This window comes from Dromaius novaehollandiae, chromosome 8, assembly GCF_036370855.1.
Source record: "Dromaius novaehollandiae isolate bDroNov1 chromosome 8, bDroNov1.hap1, whole genome shotgun sequence".
Taxonomy (NCBI): Eukaryota; Metazoa; Chordata; class Aves; order Casuariiformes; family Dromaiidae; genus Dromaius; species Dromaius novaehollandiae.
The window spans coordinates 23102918-23130465 of record NC_088105.1 but is presented as its reverse complement, the minus strand read 5'-3'; the positions used below and the strand labels follow the sequence as shown (position 1 = coordinate 23130465).

Below are 27548 nucleotides of genomic sequence, written 5' to 3'. Positions count from 1 at the left end.
TGTTTTAGCGCTACAATAGAAAATGGCAGCAATACTAACTACATTGTAACTGTCACAACACCCTTAAGGTACAAGTCTAAGAAGAGAGAGAGGCTCTCTGCTTGCCTCTGCCATGACTGCCTTGAATAACTACTGATGCTAATATTTTGCATGTTCAGATTCCATTCTCAGGATAACAGATACTCATAGAAAGAGCAAAAAACCACATTTTAGGCTAAATTATTTGAATGTCCAAGTCTTTAAATGAAATTCTTACTAGAATTATTCCATTGGTTTAATTACTTTTAACTCATAGACAGATTGCTGTATCTAGATGGTATCTACAGAGATTCAGGTCAAATTCCAAAGTATTTTTAGAACAGTGTTTTCAGATATGCTCCTGTGTTCTGCCAAAGCCATCAAAAAACAGCTTTTTTTGCTGGCATTTTGAGAACACTCAGTCTTCAACAATATATCAGAGGAGTGTTTAGGTGTTTAGTTCTCCCTGAATGTATGCATGCTTAAGAACTAACAAAGACTGTTTTTCTAAGAGCCCTAGCAGAGATAAAGTCTCTCTAAAATCCCAGATAGACTAGTGGTATAGAAATGAAACAGAGGGGTACACAAACATCATAGACCCTGCAGTTGTTTCTAAAGATAAAAACAATCCTCTGTGTACTTGTGGTGAAAGCACTGTTAGAAAATTCATTTGCATCACAGGGGAATGCTTTTCTAGTTTTGTGGCTTAACAAATTAAATGTGCATTCTAGAAGTAACCTTAAATTATTCTGATGTGCAGATTCCTGGGCAGTAATTTACGCATTATTCCAGTTCATAATACTGCTGAAACGGTTAAGTTTATGCTAACTATAGCTAAGGTGAGTCTAGTTGCATACACTTACAAATCTTAGGTCCTCAGAATTTCAGAACTATATTAACTTAGAAAAATCAAGAACTATAAAATATTTGTCCTTAATAGAAATTTTTGTGTCATATTCATCACAATCTATATAATACACTGTGGTGGGAACACAACTCAGATGCTTTAGCTGAGTGTTTAAACTATTGTTAAAGGTAACTGTAAAAGCTCTCAATATCATGTATGAAGACAAATGAGATATTTAAATATTATTCACCAGTGTTAAGTTAGGATGTCTTCACTTCATCTACTAGTGCAGAACCAGCATGACATCAAAATGGCTTCTTAAAAGCTCAATCTGAATTCTCTAGTTATTGTGGATTTTTAATGAGGCACATACTAGTATATTATTTCTATGGCTTAACAATTTCTATATAGATGCATATTGTTCTTTATCTGTGTAGCTGCAAGATATCCAATATGGATAAACATTTTTCACTGAAAAGTCCAATATATTTGCAGAAGCTCTTTACACATTTTTCCATGAAAATTCTAAGTTGATATCAACTATAACAGTACTAGCAGCATCCTATGTATCAAATATAAGAACAGCATGATATTAGAAATCGGATACAAATTTACTTTTTATCCTTTCCTGAAGTGGGCTTCTCAAAACAATAAGCATTAACCTATTTAGAATATTCATCATTTTAAAAGTTTATAAATTCCATCTTGTTTATTATGCAGTAAGAGTTGTTAAATGCTTATTACATTGTTGAACACTGTACTTTTCAACCTTTTTGTAGAATCTATTGATATCTCTGGTCCAGCCTCTTCATAAGTATTAACAGGAAGTTCTTAAAATTACTGCTGATCCTATAAATTTGAATCTGCTCTTTTACTTGTACTAAATGAATACATCAGATTTCAACATGAGTGCCATAAGAAGTGATGACAGTACATACCACAAATCTATCTGTTGCCATTACATTATTTTTTATTATTTTTGCAGTGCCAGTTTTGGCACTGGTCTTGCTGCTAAAGGGATACATTAAATCACCTCTGTGTATACCATTCCTAAATATCTACTTCAGAGAACATGATTCAAATATTATGCTAAAAAATTTTACATTTCTACTCTTTGAAGAATAAGATGTTGAATATTCTTTTATCTGAAAGTTATTTTGTCCTACTTACAATATTTTTCTTTCCTCTAAGATAACTTCAAAGCCATGCGCAGATGATATTCGTTACAAAATGGCAGTGGCAAAAGCCCACATAATAGAAAAGAGTCCAGTTTGGGAGATGCTTCAGCAGTACCAGCTGCACTGTAATTAATTTAGTGTTTGGTTGGGGTTTTTTATTCATTAAATATAACAGCTACATTTTAAACAAAATATAAATGCTCTTAAAAATATATTGTTACATTTTCAAAGACTGTATATACAACTTACGCATTTGGAATAAAAATTTAAACAATTATATAGTGCAAAACTGGCATATACTGTATCAAATATGCATTCTAACAAAAAGGAAAAAAAACCTGTGGTTTAGCTGCACTATAGAGAAGTCATCCTCATTTTTAACTTGATTCTGAACATACGGGCTGTTTATAATCATTTCCCAAAATATTTAGAATATCTTTAGGAAAATTTTCATCATTAATGATAAGGATGATCACAATAGTTTTCCCATGCATGAAGAGTTATGTTTATGAAGCCTTATACATTGTATTTTTTTTAAACACAAGTTTCATCTGCTGTGCTATTATACAAGCCTCTTATTTGGCTCAAGGTTGATGTCTGCTTTTCTTTAAACCTGGTTTCACTCTCTACTGTAATTTACAGTGAGAGACTTACAGTCCCATTTGTTAATACAGAATTTTGTTTGTCAATACTCACAAGTCCTAATGAAAACAGCTAGCATTTACACAATGCTTTTTAATTCATGGTTCTCCAAATACTTTATAAAAATCTTTATAATTCAGTGCTCAATTCAGCAAGTATTACCTAACAAGTTTTGAAAATGTGAACAGAAAAATAAATGCACAACCATGCTTCCTTGCCACAAGATAACAACAACAAAATCTTGTTAAATAGGTGTAGTTTCTAAACTTCAGAAAAGGTGTCAAACTCTGAAGAAGAGTACTTCAGTAAATAGGCCATCTCTATGAATCACATACAACAACAGTAAAAGGAAAAAAAAGAAAAGAAAACAGCAAGAAGACAAGTGAAGAGCAGGATTTGCAATTCTAGTAGCCCTTCTAAACTACTCTTCTTTAAAGGTTGGTAGCCTCCTTTTCAAGTAAAAATCAACTTGCAAGAAGCATGTTTATTCATATGTTTCAGCTGAGCCGAATATTTTCATGTTACAGCTTTTATTTTCACTTCAATGAGTTCTTCTACTCGCGCTAGAACACTTTCTATTAAATCAAATGTGAAGAGAGCTGAGTGTAAAACCTGAAATGACAAAGGAGATTAATGTTATTTTTATTAGAACAATGATTTTCCTCATCATCTGTACATGTATGTTTGTCTCCAGATCTGAAAGAAAATTTCAGTACTTTTGACTTTGAAGGAAATGCAAACTCACCTGAAGCTGCATTTCGGTAGTCATGACGGGCATCTTTTCTCCACTAACAGTTACAGAACAGACTGTGTTAGAATTGTGTGCCTCTGTAGGAGAAAAGATAACCAGAAATCAGCCTGTTGTTCCATGTAACTTGGAATGAAAAGAATATTTAATATATTATCATTCATTCATTAGCATTCCCTGTTAAATGTGCGAACCTAGGGATTGGCCAAAGGCTGAGGAGGGAAGGTGCTGAACTTTAAGGGGAGGACAGTTTGACCTGGATGCCATCTCTGCACTTTCTGTTTGGCATATGACTAAATAGTTAATCTATTCCTGGTAACACCATTTATGAACTGGTATAATAGACAAGTTACATAATACAATAAATACAATTGCAGCAATTAGTCTATTTTTCTGTTATTCAAAACAAGTTTATATAGCTAAAATTCACCTTAAACGGAAAAAATAGTAAAATCTGGTCACTTTTATTTGAATATTTTTTTAATACTTCCACATCCAGAGAGATAGAGGAGGCTTTTCAGCTTGACTTAATGAATCCAGACAGGAAATATTTATTTTATTAAGCAAAGGCTGCAGGCTCTTCTGTTTCAGGCAGACCCCCTGTAGCAGGCAAAACTACAAGGACAAGTCTGAAAACTAAGGTGAAAATTCTGGCATTCAAACTACTTACTTAAAAATTTATTGTAATGTTTACAAAAATTATACACTGGAGAGAAAGACTAAACCATTTATTGTTAAGAGTTAGATATTCTCTCCTAAACTCAGAAACTTTATGCTTTGACAAAGGCTAGAGAAATGTAAGAGGACTGTAAAGAAAAAAAAATGCAGATTCATTTTACAGAAGGGTTTCCTTCAGAAAGATATCTACAGGTTGCCTTCAGAAAAACTCCTCTTCCTCTGCACATACTAACATGGTTTACAGCAACACAGGAGGATATGACTAGGGGCAGAAAGCACTACTGACATTTTTGGCAGCTGAAGCAAGTTCCTTGGGCTATCTTAATTATATTGGAGTCCACAAAGGAACAGAGGATCCGACATACACAGAGATGGCCTAAAGCAGCTGTAGCTATAGCTCTCATTCCCTATAGAATGTGTGTGTCTGTTTAACCCAGAGCGGAATCTGATTGTCTTTGTCAAATATAACAAAACAAACAAAAACAAACAAACAGACTGTAATCCTTCAGGTTTTAAGAGAGTACCTATTTGCTGTGTGAATTATTTCTTCTCTTATTAACCTCCCCACACCTAGTATGAAAACTAAGGGTTATAGTTTCACAAAGAGACTTAGATGTCCCTGTCTAACCTTAAATCAAAAGTACAGGTATAGAACAATGTCTTCACGTGGTAGTTTAATGTCAAACAGACCATATTCCATTCTATTCACAAGCAATTTCTGTGAAGTTTCTATAAGGTTTAAGAATGTGATGAGAGATAAAACAAGTTCAGATTTTTCTGACTAATGAAAATTATTAGTACCATATATAGAAACTACTGAATTATTATTTGAAACCTGGAATAGTCTGAACAGTTAAATAAAAACATGACCTATATAGCATTCACTAATCGTTTGCAGTTTCTAAACATGAAGAACAAAGCTAAGAAAAAAAACAACTAACCTCTTCTGTTTTCTTTCTTATTCTTTATTTCTGCTTCATAGTGTGCTTTTGACATATTGAGTCCTACATGCAGTGGTTTTAAAAAATTTTGCTCAATCTTGGCAAGCATGGTCCATACACCAGTCTATTCAAACAGAACAGAAGAGAGAAGGTTACAAATTAGTTCTATTGAAGTAGTGCAGTGCTAAGCTTTCAAATGCAAAAAATTTTTTGACTAGTTTTTATAACACACATTTCTGTTCTAGGAAGAAAGAGGGGGAAAAAAAGAATTTAGATTCATCCACTTAAGCATGAATAGCATTGTGATGAATCTTTAAACTCTCCTCTCTCTCAAGGCAGACTAAAAGTTTTCTTAAAAAAAAAAATCTTTACCTGATACTGGTTTTAAAAATATATGCTTTACATGATGCTGTCAGTTAAATGAAAATGTACCTACTATAAACAAACAGGCACTGAAGTCTGCAGCAATCTGGAAATATTGTGGCATACTGCCAAAAACAAACACAAAAAAAGCCTTAAAAATCAACATAAAATAGTATTTCTTTTCCTTTTGCTACTTCTATCTTGCTGCATTTTCAAAATTATTTATTGAAAATAGGAGGACTGAACAGTCCCAAGAAAGGGCAAACAGTATGTAGACTGATAACCATAGCAATGGAAATGCATATTTTCAGTTCCTTCTTGTAAGTAAAGCTGAAAGGTGTTTGTATGTTTGGAGGAGGCTCTAGCCACTTTTTTGGGACAGTACCTTGACTAGTGACAGTGAGTAAACATCAGTTATATATTCTTCTAAGATAATTCAGGAGCAAAAAAGCAGATACTTAAATTAATGTTCCAGAATTAACATCATATTGAGATGCCAAATAAAAGCTGTAGCAAATGTCATGCTCCCCAGATATAGAAGGCCTTGTCTATATTGCATTTAGTTTAAAAAGCTTAATTTAATTAAATATTTAATTTGCTACTACCCTAACCTTTGCATTCGCAATTTTTCCAGTGAATTAAGCTCTGCCAATATATATAAACTATATGTACTTACTTAAAGGTCTTTTTACCTTATTAGAACACCTTATCATTTTTAAGGTTATTAGAATACCTATCAAATATGTACTGTATTCCAGTCTGCCTCAAAACATGCACAGAAAACTGTTAAGTATTTGCTTCCTGCAAAATGAAAATCTGCTATAAGCTGTATCTATGTTACTCTATGTGTGTAACTACACTGAAAAGGGTAAGACTCATTACTGGCTCTGCTTCACTGGAAACTGCGTTCACAGGCAAGTGAAGATTCCACCTTACAGACTTTACAGTCTAAGGCAGAATTTGTTTTCTCATCCTTAACCTTAGCTTCAGTGTATTTTTTAACCAAAAAATGGCATTTAGTATTCTACTAGCGTGAAGATTTTAATGAAATCCCTAATGAATCAGAATTTTTTAAAAAAGTGTTATATTGTTATGCTTTGTATTAATTCATGATGCTAGGCAGAGTAGCCAAAGTGCTAAATGAACCCTTCTCCAATTTGGGATGGGTGAAGGAAGGAGTTTACAGAAATGGCACTCAGGAAAGCAAGAGAGACAAGGAAAAGAAGCTCAAAAGCAAGGCTGTTCAAGGTTACACAGCATGAGAGGAAAACTTCTCTGCTTTGGCACTTTAGAAGCTTTTAGTTACAAAACTGCAGCAGAAGAAAACAAATATAAAGCAGTCTTTGTGTCTTTAGATATAAGAACCATTTATATGACTCCTTTCTTCAGGCAACGGCCTCAAAGAGCAGTGAAAGGAGGATAAAAATAAGAATTCTCAATGGTAAATGGTATTGTTGATTACAGGGGAAAATACACCAGATTTTAATGCTAAATGACAAAGTTAACTGGTCTAATATGAAGACTGATAATTTCTTCCACTTGAATGGAACAAAAATGAAAAAATAACCTTCCAGAAAAATACTGATTTTTATACTTGATTAATAAAAGTGCTTGTTTCAGAGTGATCAAAATACCTGAACTTACACGAAAGAGACATTTTCTTTATGCCCCATTTGCACTATATGAAGGAATAAATAAAAAATAAGAAGAACATGCAGGGCTGAAAGTTAGGAGAAGAAGCCAGAAGAGATGATGCTATTTTTTCATCAAACCATAGGGATAGTCTTTGTGCCAGATACTAGACAACAGTGTTACAACTATTGTGCACTTCTTTGTATAGATTTTTAATTATAATAAAGGAAGCTTCCTCTCTTCTCTTCAAAAAGCTATGCATTATAAAATTTACATGAAACTGAGTGGACCATAATGAGCACTTAAATAGAAATCATTCCATAAATCTGAGAAATGGAGAGAGCCTATCAATACTAATTAATTACATTAAGAGTAAATTAGAAATGCATCAGTTCAAGGCTATTTTTACCATTTTTTTTCCACAATGGTTTTGGTAAGCACTATAGACTATTTTATCGTTATTCTATTTAGACTAAAAACATCACTAAGCACATATGAAATTTGTATTCAAATTGAAGTCAGCTCCGAAAGTGGATGAGAAATTTTTCTGTATTTTAGAAGACAGAGCAAATGAGATGCCCAGGTGACTTACTCCAAATCAAGAAGAGAGTCAAGGAACAGGGAGCGGGAAACAAAACACCTTGGGATACTTATCTGATAGTTAAAATATTCATCTGACCATGGTATCACCTATTCAAGTCATGAAAGGCTTAGCTCTGCTTTAAAACTGAAAAGTAATTTTTATTTAATCTGTCAAGAATATCACTAATTTTAAAAAGTATTTTAATGGAAAATCAAAGTATTGAGTACTAAGGAGATCAGATGATATTGATAGCTAATAAAAAGTAACTGAATTGCATGGATTAGAGGAATGTTGGGACATAATGATTTAAAAAAAGAGAGTCAACAAAAGTTGCATTTGTTATTTGAATAAGGAGCCTTTCAGTAGTGGAATGAAGTCCAAAAACAAAATACAAACAATTCTAGTGGCTTTTTAATGTGGCACAATGCAGGCCAAAGCACTCAAAATTATAAATCAATTGCTGGAATACAGAATTCTTATGTTGACCCAGTTGTGAAATTTAAACAGTGAGTTTTCCCTTGACTATCCAGGGACACATGTCCATCAACTGCAGCTGGATAGCAATGACTACACACAAAATCCCAGATCCATCATAACACACTGCATTGAAAAGCCATAGAGCAGCTGAATGATAAACATGGTTTGCACGGATCTACCAAAAACAAATGTTGCTGACTGCTTCAGACAGAAAAGAGATAAACGAAACAGAGAAGAAAGAGGCAGGGATTACTGGTAAAGCTATAAAATCCTGCTTTAAATGAGAAAGCATAAAATTATATGGATAAAATACGGAAGGGCAGGGCTTTTTAAAATATACTGCAAACTTTTAAAAATGCAGAGTATTTCTGAAATATTTACATTCAAACATCCAAGCACAGGAGAAATGAAGGTGAGGGAGTATACCTATTACCCACCAATACCTAGGTAAACTGCAGTGGTGAACAGTTTAGCCTGGGGAGTTCGCTTTGTGCATGAAACATTTTATGCTGTATCTGGTAAAGCAAGGTAGAAGAAAACAGGAACAATGTATATAAAAAGAGATCAAACATAGGAAAGGAATTATGAGTTAAATGTATGCTACGCCTGCTAGAACTCTCAATGAGAAATCCTTTCCCCTACAACAGAGATCTCCAAAATCTGAATGATACACATTATAAACTGAGCTGCTTGTAAAGAAGAGAAACTGCATCAGGAAGAAACCAGTCCAGATCAGTAAGATGCACTTGCCACACAGAATTACAGCAATGGAACTAGGGATTTCTTTTCTTCCCCCTTTTGGCCAGCATTTCAGATGTTGTAAAATGTAACCATTTTGATAGGAGAGTTGCAATTTCATAGTATCAAGGATAGTGCAAAACTATACCAGAATCATAGTACAGTCTCTGGGATTAGCAAGTAGAAAGAAATTATTCATGTTATTTTGCTTGAAGGAAGGGGAAAAAATGAAAAACCTAAGGATAAAGTTGATTCTCCCATTGCAATCCTTCTTTTCATTTGTATGTACTAAAGATCTCCTGCATTGTGCTAAATTGGATAGGCCTATCAATTCCATTTGTTACTTCAGAAGGCAGATTTTACACACACAAATTTGTTTGATGTTAATACCTATAAAAATCTTTAACATGTGTCTAACATGCAGCTGCATAGTTGCTGTAAATACGGAATACTTTTGCACAGTTAAAATTATTTAAATATGATTATTAAATACTGAGGAATCTTAGTGCTAACAACTTATTTTAGTGTGTTGCACGAAAAAGTATTTTTGCTAAAGATGAATAAAATGGATCTCCTGAACTGCAAAGAGTTTGTAAAGAAAACCATTATACAACATTTGGGGCTTGAGGGATAACAGTGAATAAGTAACCAAGGGTGACAAATTAAATACGTTTTTTTCTCATGGGAATACTTGATAGCGATTTTATTTTGTGATGCCATCCTCTAAAATTATGGACGTAGAGCACAATTCATTGAGCAAAGTAGAAGGATTGGCTTGTTTACATTAAGTATGAATGCAATCAATTTTCATCAGAATGAAGTAACACATCACACATCTCTTAATATAGCCAACAAAAATATCACTTCTAGATTTCTAAACACTGCAAAGAGCAATGAGAAGAAAATATTTTTGCATCAGGGATAATTCGCATGAATTTGTTCACATGAATCTGCTCAGCTCTTAGCTAAACAAAATCAATCTTTTTCATATCTATTAACACTTACTTGATTATTGTATTCACTATCCTTAATAATTAAGTATCTCAGTAGATTTAGTGATGCCATAATCCTGTGAATTAAAAATATACTATTAATCATGTAGAGTGCAGTTTTACATTACAGGGACAATAACTTAAATTGTCTATTAGCCAGATATTCTAAAAACATCCATTTATACACAATGCAACCACTCACCTACTGAGCAATATAGGCTGATCCAGAGTACCAGTGTGCCGTAACTTCCTTTTTACAACAGAAGCTGACACTTTAAAAGTAAGATTAAAACTGGCAGCAGATTGGAGAGGACTAGTAATTGTGAGGAAAAGATTTTCTGAGGAGATTGAACTGTATTACAGAATTTAAGCACCAGAGTGAAGAATGGACATAAAGCTTACTGACTTCTTGCATTTCACCTTTCCCCTCACTTGCACATTAGCATCTATGATTTTTCTTTATTTTTTCTTTCCCCCTCACATGTGCTGGAACACCTTATTCTTGTTTCTGAACTATCTGACACACTCGTACTACAGTGGGGGAGGGAGCAGAGAAGCAGGAATCAGCAAAAAGACATATAGCTTCCCTCCCACCAAATGGATCACTGGTGATCCAAAGCTGATTGGAAACTAGGGTAACAGTTCTCCTTAACTACTGAACTTTTACTTTGAGCGCTTTTGAAATATCCCCTTTGCTTTTGCTTTACTCTAGTTTTTAGCAAAAACTATTCATTGATATTTCCAGATAAACAGTACCACTGCCTCCAGTTATGGACTGTACATGTGGGTTTTTAAGCAGCTAAGTGTGCTTCATCTGAATACCACTACCCTGCTGATTTACAAGCCCAATCTTTACTCACGATATAGCAAGACATTTGTCCTATACAGGAGATTTTCAGAGACATTTCCAGTTATTTTTGTATTACTTAATGGCAGTATTGCTGTTCAGGTGCTTCTGTATTCCCACTCATGAGACACAGGACTCCCAGCAGCAATCTGTGAAACAGCCTTGAAAAGGCTGCATGCTATAAGATGTACCAGATCATTGTTAACCCTCTATATCACTAAGGCAACATACTACATTTTCTTTTGTTCCTCCAACTGCTAAAGTTCCTTTCCTGCTTCCCTCAAGGAATAATGCTTTACCAATTCTGCAATTTGACACCAGGTACTACATCCTACAGGGATGCAGAACGAGGACCTTTCTCATTGTTAACCTCAATATAATCGATTATAGACATTTTTCACATAGAGTCAGTTGAATGGATTGCTGAAATAAGTGATCATTCCCATCTCTAGTTCCAAAACTCTAAAATACATTGATGCATTTTAGTAAGGTAGTTTGAAGTTTTCTTTTAAATGATTAAAAAAGCAGAAAAGTTTCTAATTGTGATTACAGCTCACCTATCTGAATTTTGCAGAAGATCCGTCTCAGCACCTTCAGGAAGCAAAAGCACTAAATCTAGAAGGGAGATCAGGTGATGTCCTGTAAACCAGCTATTGTCACATACCTTCTGAAAAGCAATATAAAAAGTTCAGCTGTGTGCAAAATCTAAATTTTAAATAATAACAATTATAATTTTGAGGAAACAGGAAAAATCAAATGTTGGAAGAAGTATTTTCTAGTTACTACAAGTGATCAAAATATACTAGTTTCAAAAGGAGACATATTCCTCTCTAGTTTATTTCTCCATGCCAAGCTGTTCTTTTCCAATTAATCAGAATGAATTCTCCGCCTCTCCATCATATCATCATCAATATAGTTAATATTTGTTTACATAAACTCAGCAAATGGTACTAGGCACTCCCTTCTTTATACTGAAGTATGGAACAATTAGTTATCTTTACCAGAAACTGTATTTGTATCATGACAGTATCGTGTCATACCATGTCACAGCATACGTTCCTGGCTTTGCTTCTCAAATGCTAAGGACAGAGAAAGTAATTGTGTAGGTAGACATTAACTTCGTGCACAAATAAAATCAAAAGGATATCTGCTAGCACAGTCCTTGGCTTGGGTTGGCATATACAGGGCAATAACAAAGTTAATGTAATTTAAATACGCACTTGTACTTAGCTACATTCCTGAAAGCGTATGTGATTCTATTACTGTTACCTAGCATTTCCTCTTTCAAAGATCTTGTTTCAAGTGCTTATTACTCTCTTAATGAAAACCATTTGGATTACAATGTTCCATATTAGGTGTTTGGCATGGCCTCAGTTTTTCAGGAGATTTCCAATAAAATGGATCAGATGTTTCCAAAACTAACGCTAGGGAAAACGCTTTTTCTTTTTAATGACAAAGTGTTTATGCTTTCTTTGAGTATTTCTAAACCCACAATCCTTCTTAGCAATGCTTGCAAGTAAAGTAAACTTCACCTCTGTGGTTCTTTGATGGAGGAAGCACATGCAACTACTTTTTATTGAAAGGGGGAGGGAGAAAGAGGACAGAAAGGACAATCATTCAAGCATAAGCTGGAGAGTACTAGGTTTTGAAGTGACAGAACATACCAAATGATTCTGATGCCCTCTGCATCAAGGATGGGCCACTTGCTATATTCACAAAGATTTCTCTATAACAGGTCAACTTACAAATTGAGGAGAGGCAAAACAATCCCCCCCCCCCCCCCAAACTGGCTTACAAGTTTGTTAGAGCTTTGTAGCCAAGACCCCTGAAAATCCCCTCTCCTCAGTGAGGATGCTTGAGCCTCCTTTAACTGGAACTGCCAACTAAAAGGTTTCCACGTCATTCCCAAAGAACAAATAGGCACACTCCTCCCCAGGAGTCCCATAACATCTTTCAAAAGATTGTTCCAGGCCAGCACAACGAAGGTGAAAGCATGGACTTGTTTTTCTGCGGCTTATGAAGACTCAGTGTTGGCAAAGTCTTTACATGAGGTAAAGGAGAGGAACAGGTAGATTGGGTGAAGAGAGATCACACAGAGGACAAAAGCCAGACAAGAAGAAACTGGGACAAAGCCATAAATGGACTGGTAGGAAAACTGCGATTAGACAAGGAGCTTGAGAAGGGTAACTAGCAGTGTTAAAGCAGATCAGATGAGGGACCTGGGAAGACTAAGACTAGCTGGGCACAAAAACTAAGATGGCAACAAGTGACAATTTTCTACTGCCATCCATTTATTTCATTAGGTCTACAGCAGGATTTTATGTAATAAACCCAGAATATTTACATTTTTATGAGGAACTTCTTTAAAAAATTGTCTTTTAGACAGCCAGGAAACTCTACAAAAAGAGCTATATCAAGAAAATTCTGAAGCTGCATAGTCAAAAACTCATTAGTAGGAAATTTCAGAGTATATTTTACCTATTAAATTTTAAAGCAAGCCCCTTTTAGAAGAGTTTTCATAATATTTATCTTCTTCACTCCTGCCCCATTCAATATACAGGGTTAACTATCATTTAATAAATAGGAATTCACTACTTTCTAACATAAGATTAACAGCCTGAATGTGTTAAACTATATAAATGCTAGCATAAAATATGCATAAATATACTATGCTATCCTGTTTAACAAAAGGCCATATCACTGAGAACTATATACTTTCAGGAAAAAAAACCTTAAGAAGAAAAAAAGATTATAAAATTAATTTTTAATTAAGTTTTCTGATTTCCAGGTATAAATGATGATAAAATATGTGATTTAAATAGCTTTGATTCAGCTCAACCTTTTTTGATGAATTTAACATTTGTGAGTCACTCTATTATAATGCTGACTGTCATTATAAAGCCCTACAGAAAAATTAATAATTCTGTCAGGACTTCACGGTTTGAACTATATTCGGGAAATGAGAAACTGTGAAGATAAAACCAGACACTGAGTAGTTCCTCTTTAGGTAAGGAACATGCATTTCAAGTACAGAAAAGGGAATAACCTGCTACAAAAATACAAGACCATGCAATTACAAGTATATATGTAGAATTATAATGTAAAAATATATATATGGAAAGAAGCCAAATTAAAACTTTTAACTATACCATTTCCCCATCTTACTGCAATCTTCAATTGCAATACTGCAATTTTCTTTTCAAAGTGGTATTTTTAATGTAGCACTGAAAGCTCAAGCTATACACATTTTCTTAACATAATACCGATAGAATTTTGAAGTAGCAATTTGTTTTTTAATGATAATAGCCTCACCGTTAAAGATAAATGAATCTGATCTTTTATATTTTGAATAATGTATCCTTCCACACCAGCATGGTTGCTTGTCTTCAGTAAACATCTTGAAAACAAAATAAAGAGATTATCTCCTCAAAGATACCAATAATAGTTAGCTCAAAACTAAGGTGACATTATGGCATTATTCATTACGTGGGAGTTAATCACAGAAAAATAAGGTGAATATCTAACCTTTAAACTCTAAGTTATGTTAAACAGCTGAATTTTTTGGAAGGCATTTGAAACTTATTATTCATCCAGAAATTAACATAATAAAATTAGCCTGCTTTTCCACGTAGCTACAATGGTTTCTAACAGAGTTTCTAGGCAACTAAATTATAAAAAAACTGATATTACACAATCTACAATAATCTGAATGCATACCTGAATAATGTGTATTTTCCCTCTGCATCAAACTTGTTTATGAACAACTGCAAAATATTTAAACTCTTCTTCCTCTAAAGAAAAAAAAAGATACATGATTTATTCTAATTAAAAAAATTCAGCACTATTTCTATAGGTCACATTACATACCAGATGTTCTATGGGACAAAGGGTCATAACTTTCACCAAATTCTGCAACAAGACAAAGAAAACATAAATTTTAATTATATCCAGGTTAATTACCATTACATCAAACTGACTGACTAAAATCTACTGAAGAATGGAGGGGAAAAAAAAAACCAAAACACGTTCCCAACTCACAAAAACATGCCTATAAGAAGATCTGATCAGAGAACTTAACGTTGGCTTCAGTGGCTGAAAGCTCAGGGATGAAATATAAGAACACTATCTTTCTACTCCTCTGGCCAAATAAAAATTTAGTCAGGCAGCAAAATTGCAAGGAAAGGGCAAAAATACCAAGGACCATCTTTCAAACAAGATCAGTGCCTACCTGCCTGAGTGGCCTGTACATACACTAAGTATATTTTAATTGTCATTGAAATTTCATGCTCTAGCATGTAGAAAAAACTTACTTGTGTGTTCAACATAGGAAAACACTAAAGCCACTAAAGCCTACTGACATGTTATATGCTGCCATTTGAGTTGAACATTATACTTTCTATGTAGTCTATTGTTAAACTCCTTACAGAACACAGATGTAGTTAAAAAGCAGAACATTCTGTATTACAAAGTGTGACCAGTGAGATTTAGGTGCCTATTTCTGTGGAGTGTGACAACTGACAAAACACAAGACTTGTGAAAACATGATTTATTTAAACTATTCACAGAGCAAATAAGGAATAATGTTATATTTGAAATCAACTGTTTTAGGTTGAAAGGAAAAAGTGATTCATCCAGCAAAATGATAGAATCACCTTCTTAGCTGGTGTTAGAGTAACAGAAAATAATTAATGAAAAGCTTGACAGCTACACTATATGAAACACGATAGAAAAATTTTGTGTAATGATACCTCTTGCTTTACAGAGAAACAATTAGAAATTTTTAAGTCTTTGAAATGCAGGTCTAAAAGAATTTAAAATATGCAAGGAAGTATCAGGCAGTTGAAGGCACAAAAGCCTGCTTTCAAATCTACACAGTATATCAGTTAAGATATCAGAGACTGAATTCTCCATTTAAGTACTATTTATGGCAATGCTACTCTACAATTGCACTAGCAGATAGCTGGGGCAGAGGTATAGTAGCGAAAGGAGGAGGGGTGATACCCCTACTGCACATAGGTAGGTGAGGGAAGCCTTATCTATGAAAAATCCTTCTCATCCTTCAAGTAAAAGCTGCCTCTGCTTTACATTTTTCCTCACACCCTCACCTCTTTTTCCCATTGTGTTGTATTGTATCAACATGAAAGGGTGTCACAGGCCTCACTGTGACTATGACAGTTTCTCATGAGTACCACTGCTACAATTGAACAAGCAGAAGGTCCATAGTGTGAAGTTGGCGAAGAGTAAAATACTTGACATTCTGCTTTGCAAACAATCATTGCACATTGTAGACTCCCCTTGTCCACGAACAATTCTGTATAGCAAGACACCGCAGGTTTCAATTTGACAACGTAACTATATAAAGGCTCAGTAGTATGTCCTCTCTGAAACACCTCAAAAGTAGCTAGATGTTATTTATAATCAAACTTTAAAGACTTCTGTATGTTGCAACATATTACCTGAGGTACGGTAATAAAATCGCTGAATTCTAAATACTGATGGAGAAGGCTATTATCTTCCATTCTCAGTAAAGAGCTCTCAAACAGATCCTGCAATTGGGGAAAAAATAAACAAACTGCTTAACATTTCACAGCTAAAAATTCCTTCACTATAAATGCTTATTCATGTATCCAAAGCTCCTAGGAACTACAAACATAAGTGATAATGGTAATTTAAAGATTTATGCATGTGTGTAAAGTTCAATAAACATGGAAGAGTTTGCAAGACTGAAGAACATCTAATTAAGCCTCAAAATATTTCTGAAACTGTGATCTGAACTACCATCTGAATTATCATTTGTATCTCTCCTAGAAAGGGAAACCAAAGTTATACCTTTACTTAAATTGGAAAGAATAAATATTCAAACAATGAAAATTTATTAAAGGAAAGAAAACTTACAAGTCCTTTAGATAACACAGATTCTTCCGTTCTAAAAAAAAAAATTAGACATTAACAAATTTAAGATGCAAATTGGAAAAAACACTGCTTATATTTCAGAAGTAGAAGTAGAAAAGAAGTAGTAGAAGAGATATCAAAAAGGAACCTGGCCCTCAACAATTTTCCTTGTTTCGTATTATCTTCATTATTCCTCTCTCAGATTTTTAGAATATACTGGGCTGATGGAGAGGCTGCAAATTTGATTCATCTCTTTGAGGTCAAAATTGGTATTTCTTCTCAATATTTATAAAAGTTCAAAGGCAGGAGCTCATGTCCCACAGGCATCAAGATATTAATTAACAAAGAAAATGAAACTTTTCCCAGATGATTCCATTTGCACAGTTCTGTAAGCCAAGGGGAAAGACAACAAGTCCTAATCTGAAGAGACTGGGAAGTTTTATTTAAATTTTAGCAGGAAATGGTGAGCAGTCATAATAGGAAACCCTTCTACAGCAGCACTAAAAATGATTTTGTCAACAGTGCTACTTAGAGAATGCCAAATAATCACAATATACAGAAAAATACGGTTTCCTCTAGAAAGCCTGACCTTTAATCAGATTGCATATCATATCAAAATACATTCAAATAAATACTATCGTGATAGTCTTCTCTAATAGCAAACTGATTGTTACAGAAGTATAAATAAATATACATTCCAATTATTCTGCATTTGTATAAATAGCCTTAATTTTGCATTTTCAGAATAAAGTTTCTAAAAATGATATCACAGTACAAGCTGAAAACATTAACTGAATGTTTAGGACAACTTTACACAGCTCTTCAGAAAAAATAAAGCAATCTTGTCCTGGAATTTGCCATTTTAATTCTCAGCTTTAAAAACCTCCCCTGGACATACTTGGTATAATCAAAGTTTCATTCAATGAAGTACTATTAAAAAAAAAAAATCAGAAATATACAATAGGATAAACAAAAGAACCCCCACATTATCTAGAACACCAAATATCATATAAGCCTACCTTTTCAGTAGGACTTCGATGTGTGTCATATTGCGTTGCAGCAGATATGACGGACTAGAAGAGAAAATCAGATTTACATTAAATTGCATAAGCCACGTAGGTCACGGTCACAAATATACATTTTCACATAGTAACTATTTAATATATTTGATAGGCTTAGTCGTTTTTTCAAAAATTTATACAAACATCTTTACAAAATTAATACTTTTGAAATAGATATATGAGCCAGTAAGTCAAACTGCTGTTTGTAATTCTTAGGTGGCACCCATATACAAATATATAACTGAAATTCAAATATATGTTAATTTTCAACATATCACCAATAATACCAGTTTCTTTAAAAGGACAACTCGTGTATAATTAGGTAGTAATTAAGTAATCTGCAGAACAGGAGTATGTACTTATGCATATAATATAAGCTACATAAAATATAAACAAATAAATGTTACCATAAAGCAAATACACAGTTTTCCAAAATTTATTCTGCTCATAAAGAACCTTCAAAGTATAAAGGAAGTATAGAAAAGTACATGAGGAAGAACAGCTCTTACCTAAATACCATAGGAAAGCAGTCAATACCAAAACAGTGAACAAACATCAGATATGCCAGACATGCCAAAGAATCTGCAGAATTCTTTCGCTCTATGTCCTCAAACTCCTCGTTCTCCCAGGACGGACTTCTGCCTTTATGATGTAAAAACACTAACGGTATGAATTCTCTCATATCCCATAAAATGCCCTAAAAAAGAAAGTTAGATTGCATATTTTTGCCTCTAAAAGTTTCAAACCTTATATTTACAGTAAAATCTCTTACATATCAAAAGTTACTGAAAATACTTTCTAACTATTTATGATACATACACAAAAAAATTTCCAGGAAAAATAACCACTGTTAGAAGGACATTATTAGGATAGCGAAGTCACTCACAAGTTAGCATAAGACAAAATAAAGTCACCCTGCAAAACCCTGGTTTGGTCCCCTTATCTGCACATGCTATGAATAATAATGATAGTTATATGATCACATTATGCTGCAAGACCCCTGCATTTTTCAGTTCACAGAATACTTTGTATTTTGCTTTCTCCTAATTGTTTAATACGCAACACAAGGTTTATCTACTAAAGGCAAGCCCTGGTCTAAAGCTAGAATCACTCTGTATGGCCTTTCTTGCCAGTGATGCACAACACAGGAACACCTGAGTACTTCACAAATATCAGTGTTTTTTCCCACATATTCCTGTGAGATTAGGAGGTAGTGTAACTCATATTGCAAAGATTGTGGAGGAAGCAGAGAAACCAAGGTTAACTCACTATTCTGGGATTATCCAATTTGAACCTTTTGGAGAATTAGCATTACATAACATGTCAAATATTCAAAGCCTGACTCTACTGACCTTACCTGCAGCTCTGATTACCAAATTCTATAAATAGTTAAAGTGATTTTCTTCAGAAAAAGGAAGAAAAGATAGTAAGTTGTATAAAATGTAGTTTTAAATTATGCCAAAGCAGGGTACAGGAAAGGCAGGGATAAAAATCCAGTTTTTCAGAGCAGCCTTCAACCATCTCAGCTATTAGATCATCTTCTAATAATTCCTGCCTCCTTCACTGCACACCTTACAAGTTCGACATCACATGAAGTAAAGATCTTATAGACAAGAGTGTCTTTCATTACACAACCCTGATCGATCCACAGAGCAGTTCCATCCTATGCGCTGACTGAGACATCCTGTGGAAAAAACTGGATGTGATCATGATCGAAAAATCTAACTATGGTTGAACAACAACCCAGAATTCTGCTAATTGCTTACTTCAGTGTGCTTCACTTTGCAACTTTAACGCTTGTAGACAGAATTTTGTGTGCATAAATTCTTAGATTAAAAAAACAAACTGGAGAAGAAACAAACAAAACTGTATCATATGGCAACTTCCAGACTTCCTTTACACACATCTAACTAGCTATATATATACACACACACAAAAATGTATTTTATATGTGTTTTCCTCACCCCGGCTGGCTCCAAGTGTTCCTTTTGAGACTTCTGATCAAGTTTTAGTGTGCCATTTCCTTCCTCAACATGACACCCTGGCCCAATCTCTCTGCTTCTCTAGGTGACTAGTTCTTCCAGTATACTGTCTAAAAAGCTGCCTTTTTTTCCCCTCTAACTTCCTCTTTCACAGTTTCCAGCCATCTGAGCTTTCTTCTGCAGATAGTTTGAGTTTCCTCAGTCTCTCAGCCAACTTCATCCCCACTCTACCTGCATTATAACTTAGACTTCCGTCTTACATACCCCCAGGCATCCTCTGACTTTTGCAACTTCTTCATTTGATTTGTGAATTTTCCTCCTCTAACTAGGAATAACAAGGTAGCATAAAGTCCAAAGCCCCAAACTTAACTCTATTCTTTCAAACAGCTTACATTAAGAGGAGAAACAAGTGTATACATAGCTAGTGAAACATCTTACAGAAAAAAATCTGAATGGACAGTTTTCCAAATCAACAGCAAATTTAAATAATCAGTTAATAGTCATTTAATTCTCAGTTCTCCTATACTTCTAAAAATGGCAGCTTGTTTTATGAGTGGAAGGTACTAACTGCAATCTAACACAAATGAGCTGTTACTGTCTATTCAGAGTTACCCAACCAGCAGCCCACTGGCTATCCTAAGGGATGATTCCATTTAGAAACAGTGAAGATTTTCCACTATTATATATGACTATATACAGTGAAGATTTATCAGCCAGCTTCTGAATAAACTGCTATAGAATAATTCAGTAGCTGGTTGTCTAGAAATTTCCTTCATCTCATCTGCCTAATACAAATTATCATATAAGCATATATTTTAAAATTAGAGACACAACTGGTACTTACAAATATTTTAAAATCTGGATATGTGCAGGACAGAAAATATTCTTCACTTCATCCAAACATGAAAAAGGTACAGCTCTACTCACTGTCACTTTTTAATTAATCACACCTAGTCCTATTCCTCAAAACATACACAGACTGTGCTGTACATGCATGTACCTGACTACCTCCTTAAAAGGTTTGGTTTTGCTGCAAAATTAGATAAAATTATCTATACCCACAGTAATCTTGCTCTAAAATAGCACAGCTGCTGTGTAACACATTCAAAAACCACAGTAACTGCACTGATAGCACAGAGTGGCCATGACCCCACTAAATTTCCAGCTATAGCATCAGAAGTAGTCAAGCTATTGATACCTTAACAGGTCAGCTGGCTTGCACTTTAGCACCATGTTAAAGATTTCTCTGTGTGCAACACAGGCAGTAAGGGTAACACTTAGATTTTAACTTGAGCTAATACTGCAGCAAAGATATAATCCTTTAGATATCCTAACAGATTCATACATCACCAAAAAACAGAAGCAGTTACAGCAAAGTAGCAACTGCTGATTCAGACAGCAGCCCAAACTGGCTTAGCAAGAAGCAAAACTTAGTCTTTGAGATTTATAGGTTCCAGAGATGGGATCTGAAACTACTCTAGATCTTTCTCAGAGTAAGCATTATCTTACAGAACCTTGTAAGTCATCTCTAGAACTGATTGTAGGGAATTCTGAACTACACAACTGGTTTGGCATACACTGTAATTCATTTTGACTGCACTTACTATAATTTCAGTTGCAAAGCGCCTAAAGGGATGGTCTTCAATGCTTTCAAGTTGTTCAAGCTGAGCTGTTAACAATGGGTATTTCAGGCTTTTCATACAGCTGAAATAGAAAGGGGCAACACTTAAATAAAATCACCAGTAAGGTCATAAGTACAGACTATAATGATGTCACTGAGGACCAAAAATAAAGTCTATACTCAATAGCTGCTGCTATTCCTGGTATTCCAAGGAGAATAAAAAAAAATGCCTCCCTTAAAAGCACTGCCTAGACTTCACCTCCAGAATGGGATTATTCTCACTCTTGTAAACTAGAGAAGAAGCAGAGGACTACTACATCAGCTCCATTTCTTTACCATTTTCCTGCATTTAAAAAATTATTTTTACTCTACTTTCCTCATCTCACAAATATGTAAAGATTTTTTTTTCTTTTTTGAAATGCAGCATTAGTTTATATAAATTGACAGCATTATAAAACACTAGTAAGATAATTTATTTACTGCCTGTGCAATAAATGCCAACTGCATTATGTTACATTATGGGATTATATTAAGCTGATATAAAACACTCACAACTTTAGTAATTCTTCCTTCAGCTCCATATCACTGCATTCTGATGACTTTTCCATGCTTTTAACAACTTCATTCACAAAAGGTTTAGCAAAGTCCACAACAGCATTACAACATTGACAGAGACCAAGTTTATCTTCTTGCATTTGTTGTTTTGTGTAAGGTACAGGCAATGGAGTGAGCTGATTCATAATCATGGCCAAAGATAAGCCCACTGAGTAGGCCTTCTTGTTCTGAAGTTTGAAAAGCACTGAAACAAAGAGAACAGTTTGAGACATCAAGCTATTACTCGCTGGAGGAAAAAGTCAACAACAACAAAAAAAGTGACTACCTAAGAAAGTCTTTTGTTTCAGTGGAGAGGGACTGATGCCTGAAATAACAGCAGCAAGCTAACAGCAAGACTGGACAACACGATCAGTTAGCTTAATATACTGTAGCTAACACGACCACAGAGTTGATACTGGCAAATAAATATTAAAGCAGACACACCTTTCAAAATATTCCTCCTTCCTCCATAGCACAGTGATGAGGACTGGAAAAAATCTGTCTTTTTAGAACTAATGTAAGTGAATTAATATTCATTTTCCTGACCTGAAAATGGATTTGCTTTTGCTTTATCACTTGATTCTTTCTGTGCTTGGCAAAACCAAAGATAATGGACCAACATTTCTGCCGAGATCTAAATCTCAGTGAGTCAGTTCAGAACTGCTCTATACTTTGTGGCAGAACTAGCGTGGCGTCCAGACTGAGAAAAGAGAACAAACCGCTCTCCACTTTAACTACACTCAGTGCAGGCTAACTGCAGATCAGCTATCCAACAAAACACATCCTTCCAACTATTAAAATGCTTCTCTTATTAAATTCTAACATAATTAAATAACATATTTCAAAGGCTGCTAAAATTAGACTTCAGCTTGATACAAGACTATTGGTTTGATCTCACATATCAAGATAGAAACCACTACTTGTTACCTACTAGTGGGTATCCAAAAAACCCACAAATATTATTTTTATTTTTTACATGTAAATCAGAAGAATGTAATTTTTCAAATCAAGTATGTCAACCTACTTAAACTAGAAATAACAGCTTTGTCCCATGAAAATATGGAATTGTATGTTTTAAAGGTTAAATAATCAAAAATTCCACAAATCAGTGTAATTTTCCATTTCTGCAACAAGAATATGAATAAATTTTACGTCTGGAAAATGTGATTGCCACAAGACCAAAAAGTTATAAATGATGAAAAATAGCTGAATACTGCTCTTCAACCAATGCTATCACTCCCACCTAAAATCTTTTTATAACAAGCCAACACAAGCATGGAAATTATACCTTGCATTATTTTGCAGAATATAAAGAACTGTAAAGCCTGCCAGGATAGAAGTGTTCTGCAACTATTTGAGTAAAGGCTAAAATAATTTAATAATTGAACAGGAAAAGTATTTAGTTCAAAATCATGCAAGAAAATGAATGTTACCTGTTTGCAAAGGCTGAAGCAATAACATGACAGTTTGGCATACTTGCTCTCCAGAGGTCTGCTCAATCTGCTCAAGTAAACCTAAAAAAAGTTCCTTTGCATTACACAGCTGCAAAAGAAGAACAATGCATATTTTTTAATCATTATGGTCATGAGCTAAAAACCCCACCACAAACAAACTGCAACATAGAAGCTCTTGTACATCAAAGAAAGCAGATCCAAACATCCAAAATAATCTTTAAGAAAAGCAAATAAGATAAGTATTTGTTAATGTTTTCTGTAGAATGTAGATGTGTGTACACAAATTAAGGCTTATTTTCCTACTACATCAGAACCATCAGATAATCAATCACTGCCATACCCCTTGTATCGGCATTAGACAAGAGGCAATATTTCTGTGGCTGGGGCTACAGTCGTGCTGTAGCAGCAGGCTACCAAAAAACTTTCTAACAGATGAGCTCTATCTGCCTTTTTCTTCACAGCAGTGCTACAGCTCTTTGTTTTGCCCAGTTACTAATTTCACAAAATTTCTAAGAAGTTAATTATTTCTGAGAACGCTATCCCTATGCCTAATTCAGATGAAATTCAGGCCTGTGAGTCAAAAAGTTATGGGAAACAAGCAAAAGAACCCAGGTTAAAAAAAAGAGTTTAAAAAAAGAAGAAAAAAAAGAAAAAAAGAAAAAAAAGGACTTCCCCTTTGCTACAATTACTGTATTAAAACTATGTATTTCAAAATCATACCTGCACCAACTGATCTAGTATCTTCAGGCAGTGTTCCCTCTTATCATCTTCCTGTTTATACACTAAAATACATCTAACAAGAGGACAAATGAGATTCCAACCCATATTCTTGATGATAACCTGCAAACCAGATTTTCAGAGAATAAACCAAAACTGGACAACTTCTAAATACAGAAGATTGTATATACAAAGGCCAAAAAATGACAATAGATCAATGCCCTGGTTGTAATGAATACCACAATAACGTCATTGAAAATTTAATATGTATTATAATAAACTTCTGTGCTTGATATACATTGTATTCTCTCCCCATATTTAACAACATAACTCCATATTCCGTATAGTTCTCTTCCGTGTATTAATTCCAACATGTTAACATATATTTCCAAATAGTAATATGACAAAACATTTCAAAAAGGACTAGGTAGAGGGTTTTTGATTAGACAAATCGACGAAAGAAAATTTAGAGAAATTACTGTTGTACAATATTTTGTCCATGGGAGAACCCATTCTTTCAAGATCTCAGTTGCTACTCAGACTCATAGAGATCATAACCAGACTGTGACCCTCAAGCAATATTGCCAAAACATTCCATTCTTCCCTTCCTTTCAGACTTCCTATTTATCTGTATTCAATGTAAGTTTGTTCTCCCAGCTCCCCAAAGTTCCCACACACAATTTTTCTTCCTTTAGCACCAGCTTAGCTCTTTGCTCTTACAGTTTTGGCCAATGTTATTATAGCCATCTGAAATTCTCTCTCCTGCAACAGAGGGCCACTGTCACTTTCTCTTCTTTATGAGGTTGGCCTCTCTTTTCTCTTCTGCCTAACTCGCTGGGAAACAGCTATTAATAGCTATGTTAAGATTACCATGACTTGAGTACACAAGTCGTAGTAACTCAAATTACACTAGAATGTGCACTTAGCACAGAGCAACTAATAAACTATTGCTATGTGCACACTTACTCCATAGTGAAGGTAGCTTTCCTGCTTCATATACAGTTTTATCGATTTAATGGTGTGTTTAGCACACAGCTAATACATAATGCAAATCTAAACTCACCTTATTTTTCTCATTTTGAACTACTTCTAGTAACTGAGCTGCATATCCATCTTCTAAACATTTCTGGCCTGCTACCTGAAATAGATTAAAATCTTCTCCTCTGAAATCAGCTTCTTCCAGAATTTGCTAGAAAGAAAACATGCATGTTTAACCCCATATTTATAAAAGGCGAATAAAAAAAAATAAGTAAACCCAATATAACATCACTGTAACTTATCTTTTCTTGCATATCATCTTTTACAGACTGAAAAAATTACTGAGAGCTACTACAGAAGAGAAAGCAGTATTTCAATAGTGTTTTCCAAGTCTAGACAACAGCATGTTGTTTAAGAGAGATATTTTCTACAACAATCTGCTAGTGTTTTGTTCCTTCAGTTACTGCTGAGTGAAACAAGAACACATCTTCCTCCAAGAGGCAGAAGTTACCAGGCATCTTGGGACAAGCACCAAAGAGAAGGCGATGAACCATGAAGGCTAAACCCAGCTTCCCAGGGAGGAGTTCTGCTAACAACCGTCCTGCATATTAGGGTCACTTTGTTTTTAACTACAGTGTATAAAGACAAACTTACACTGCTTGCATCTACAAGCATTATGAGAAGTACTTACACATCGTTGTATTATGGCTTGAAGTTCATCAATTGCCATTATAGTTTGACTTTGTTCTTCCGGCATTTAAAATTTCTGTTATAAATTAAAAAGAGCACAATATTAAACCACACAAAGTAAAAACAGAGGTTGAAAATAGTCATGTTATCAAAAAAAGGCTAAACATAAAAATAAGAGCAATCAGTGCAAACATATTATGAAGACTGAATGATTAAAAAAAATAGGAGAAAAGTATCCTTAAGAAGTGCATGCTATATTATTCTACCTCCTGTACTTGACGGAGATACTACTGTAGACAGGAAACAGTCTACATTCTGTGTACAGGGAAGTAATTTTTCAAATATTATCAGGGTTATCTTAAAAAGCCAGGAGGCCTTGGCTATTACGTGGACACGTACACTGACTACTGCAACTACTACAGAGCAAGCCTGGGCTCACTGCGTACCAGGTGTGGAGGTTGCCACTGCGCCACATTTACTGTGAATATACTAATCAGATGAGCTTTCTGCTCAGATCTGACTAGAAGGCTCTGATCAGATGCCTGGAACAGGCACAGCTGATCCAACCACTGTGCCAGTTTTGTATCAACAGTGTTTTAGTCTCATAAGGATTACACGTGCAGAATCATTTACTTCTTTCTACTGCTAGTTCAGTGGCCTTTTAACTCTTGACACTAAAATTGCTGTTGCTGAAAGCAATGAAGTTAAACATTTGAGTAAAATTAAGTGCATATCAAGTTTTATATACTCTGGGCCACGAAAATTAAGTTCAGTTTTCTTATGTGATATATCATAGCAGTAGTCACAATGTTCATGTTTTACAGTAAATCCATGTGCATAAATATGGGCATATAATCCCTGTGACTGCATGCACAACTCACTTGCCCCTACACTTGAATGATTAGCTAACTCTCATGAAAACACCTGAGCTTCGTATTTATACAGACATCGCAAGGTACAGTCTTCCATCTATGCCCTTAAGTTTGACCTTAGCTAAGGCAATACCTAGCTATCTAAGCTATTCAGACATTTACAAAAATCGGTCAACTCACCATAACCTATAAAGCACCTGTATGTGAATTTTATTGCTGAATGAATAAATAACTTACTTTCTGATCTCAACTGCCTATTTTAACATTCCTACTCCACTACAATGTAGTAACGTATCTGGCCTGTCATTTTAATTCTGTGATTATCATATACTTTGTTAGCACTCACTGTACTACTTCAGCCCTTAATTTTGCAGGATCTTACTAACTCCCCCAAAACAATTTAAATATACTTCTGAACGTTAATATTCCTCCCTCTTCAGCCCCCAGTAACTTTTCAATGCATTTACAGCCTTGAAATACGCCCTGCGCACTGTGCTGTTGCCAAGGATTTGCCAGCTGAGCCCAGAGCCAGTTCAGGCCTTAATACTTAATCCACTTTCTAAGCAAGTCTTGTCAGCGGTTTCAGCGGCAAACGCCATCTGAATCATGAGAAATTTCCTGCTATCAATTCTCAGCAAGCTCCCTCCTCACTGACAAAACGTATTTGTTTCTCAGCCCTTTCCCAGGCCAGCACAAAGCGGCTGCTCACCTAACCCGTGCGCGCCAGCCTGAATTAAAAACGCGCAACACCGCCTCCCGCTCACCTCAGCGGACGCCGCCGGGCTACGGCTCCCCGCGCTGCCGCCGCTCCCCGCCGCCGCTCCCCGCCGCTGCTGCCGCCGCTGCTGCCGCCGCTCCCCGCCGCTCCGGCCCGGCCCGGCCTGGCCCGGCCCGGCCCCGCCTCCCGGTGAGAGGTCAGGGGGAGGGAGCGCGGCGGCAGCGATGATGGCGGCCTCGAAGCCGCAGGGCGGCGCGCAGGGAAAGCCGGGCCGGCGGCGCGCAG

General features: G+C 35.2%; 3 protein-coding genes across 6 annotated transcripts in view; 2 read left to right on the top strand and 1 right to left on the bottom strand.

The window, feature by feature from the left end:
- Positions 1-2176, top strand: part of C8H1orf146 (chromosome 8 C1orf146 homolog) — a 9212-nt gene extending 7036 nt beyond the window's left edge. The window contains exons 5-6 of the mRNA XM_026116469.2: positions 779-857; positions 2057-2176. Of these exons, the coding sequence (XP_025972254.1) occupies positions 779-857; positions 2057-2176 (199 nt within the window). The remainder of the gene's footprint in view (positions 1-778; positions 858-2056) is intronic.
- GLMN (glomulin, FKBP associated protein) lies at positions 1812-27480 on the bottom strand. 3 transcript variants are annotated; one of them, XM_064515923.1, is made up of 20 exons: positions 27310-27480; positions 25675-25749; positions 25069-25194; positions 24009-24128; positions 23268-23376; positions 21793-22039; positions 21224-21323; positions 18147-18334; positions 17596-17649; positions 16580-16610; positions 16141-16230; positions 14552-14593; positions 14402-14475; positions 13997-14081; positions 11725-11763; positions 11242-11351; positions 9851-9914; positions 5053-5176; positions 3431-3513; positions 1812-3297 (listed from the first exon to the last, which is right to left on the bottom strand). In XM_064515923.1, exons 2-20 carry the CDS (start codon positions 25738-25740, stop codon positions 3202-3204), a joined length of 1848 nt encoding a protein of 615 aa, XP_064371993.1. In that variant the 5' UTR covers positions 25741-25749; positions 27310-27480; the 3' UTR covers positions 1812-3201. The 3 variants fall into 3 exon arrangements, with proteins under 3 accessions (XP_064371993.1, XP_025972251.1, XP_025972250.1); XM_026116466.2 differs by lacking the exon at positions 11725-11763 and having other exon boundaries at positions 11242-11348; XM_026116465.2 differs by lacking the exon at positions 11725-11763 and having other exon boundaries at positions 27310-27479.
- The window catches only part of RPAP2 (RNA polymerase II associated protein 2), a 41480-nt gene continuing 41376 nt past the window's right edge, over positions 27445-27548 (top strand). For both annotated transcript variants that reach the window (XM_064515924.1, XM_026116546.2), the window contains exon 1: positions 27445-27548. In XM_064515924.1, coding sequence (XP_064371994.1) covers positions 27488-27548 — 61 coding nt within the window. In that variant the 5' untranslated portion in view covers positions 27445-27487.

What these genes read in the sequence shown, in the direction of transcription:
- GLMN (XM_064515923.1), bottom strand. Translation starts at nt 25,740, where the DNA reads ATGCCGGAAGAACAAAGTCAAACTATAATGGCAATTGATGAACTTCAA. An exon ending in GCTTTGCAACTGAAATTATA is followed by an intron (nt 18,335 to 21,223) that starts GTAAGTGCAGTC and finishes TTTCTTTTTTAG; the next exon opens with GGCATTTTATGGGATATGAG. An exon ending in ATTTTATTACCGTACCTCAG is followed by an intron (nt 14,594 to 16,140) that starts GTAATATGTTGC and finishes GTCTTGTTGCAG; the next exon opens with AATTTGGTGAAAGTTATGAC.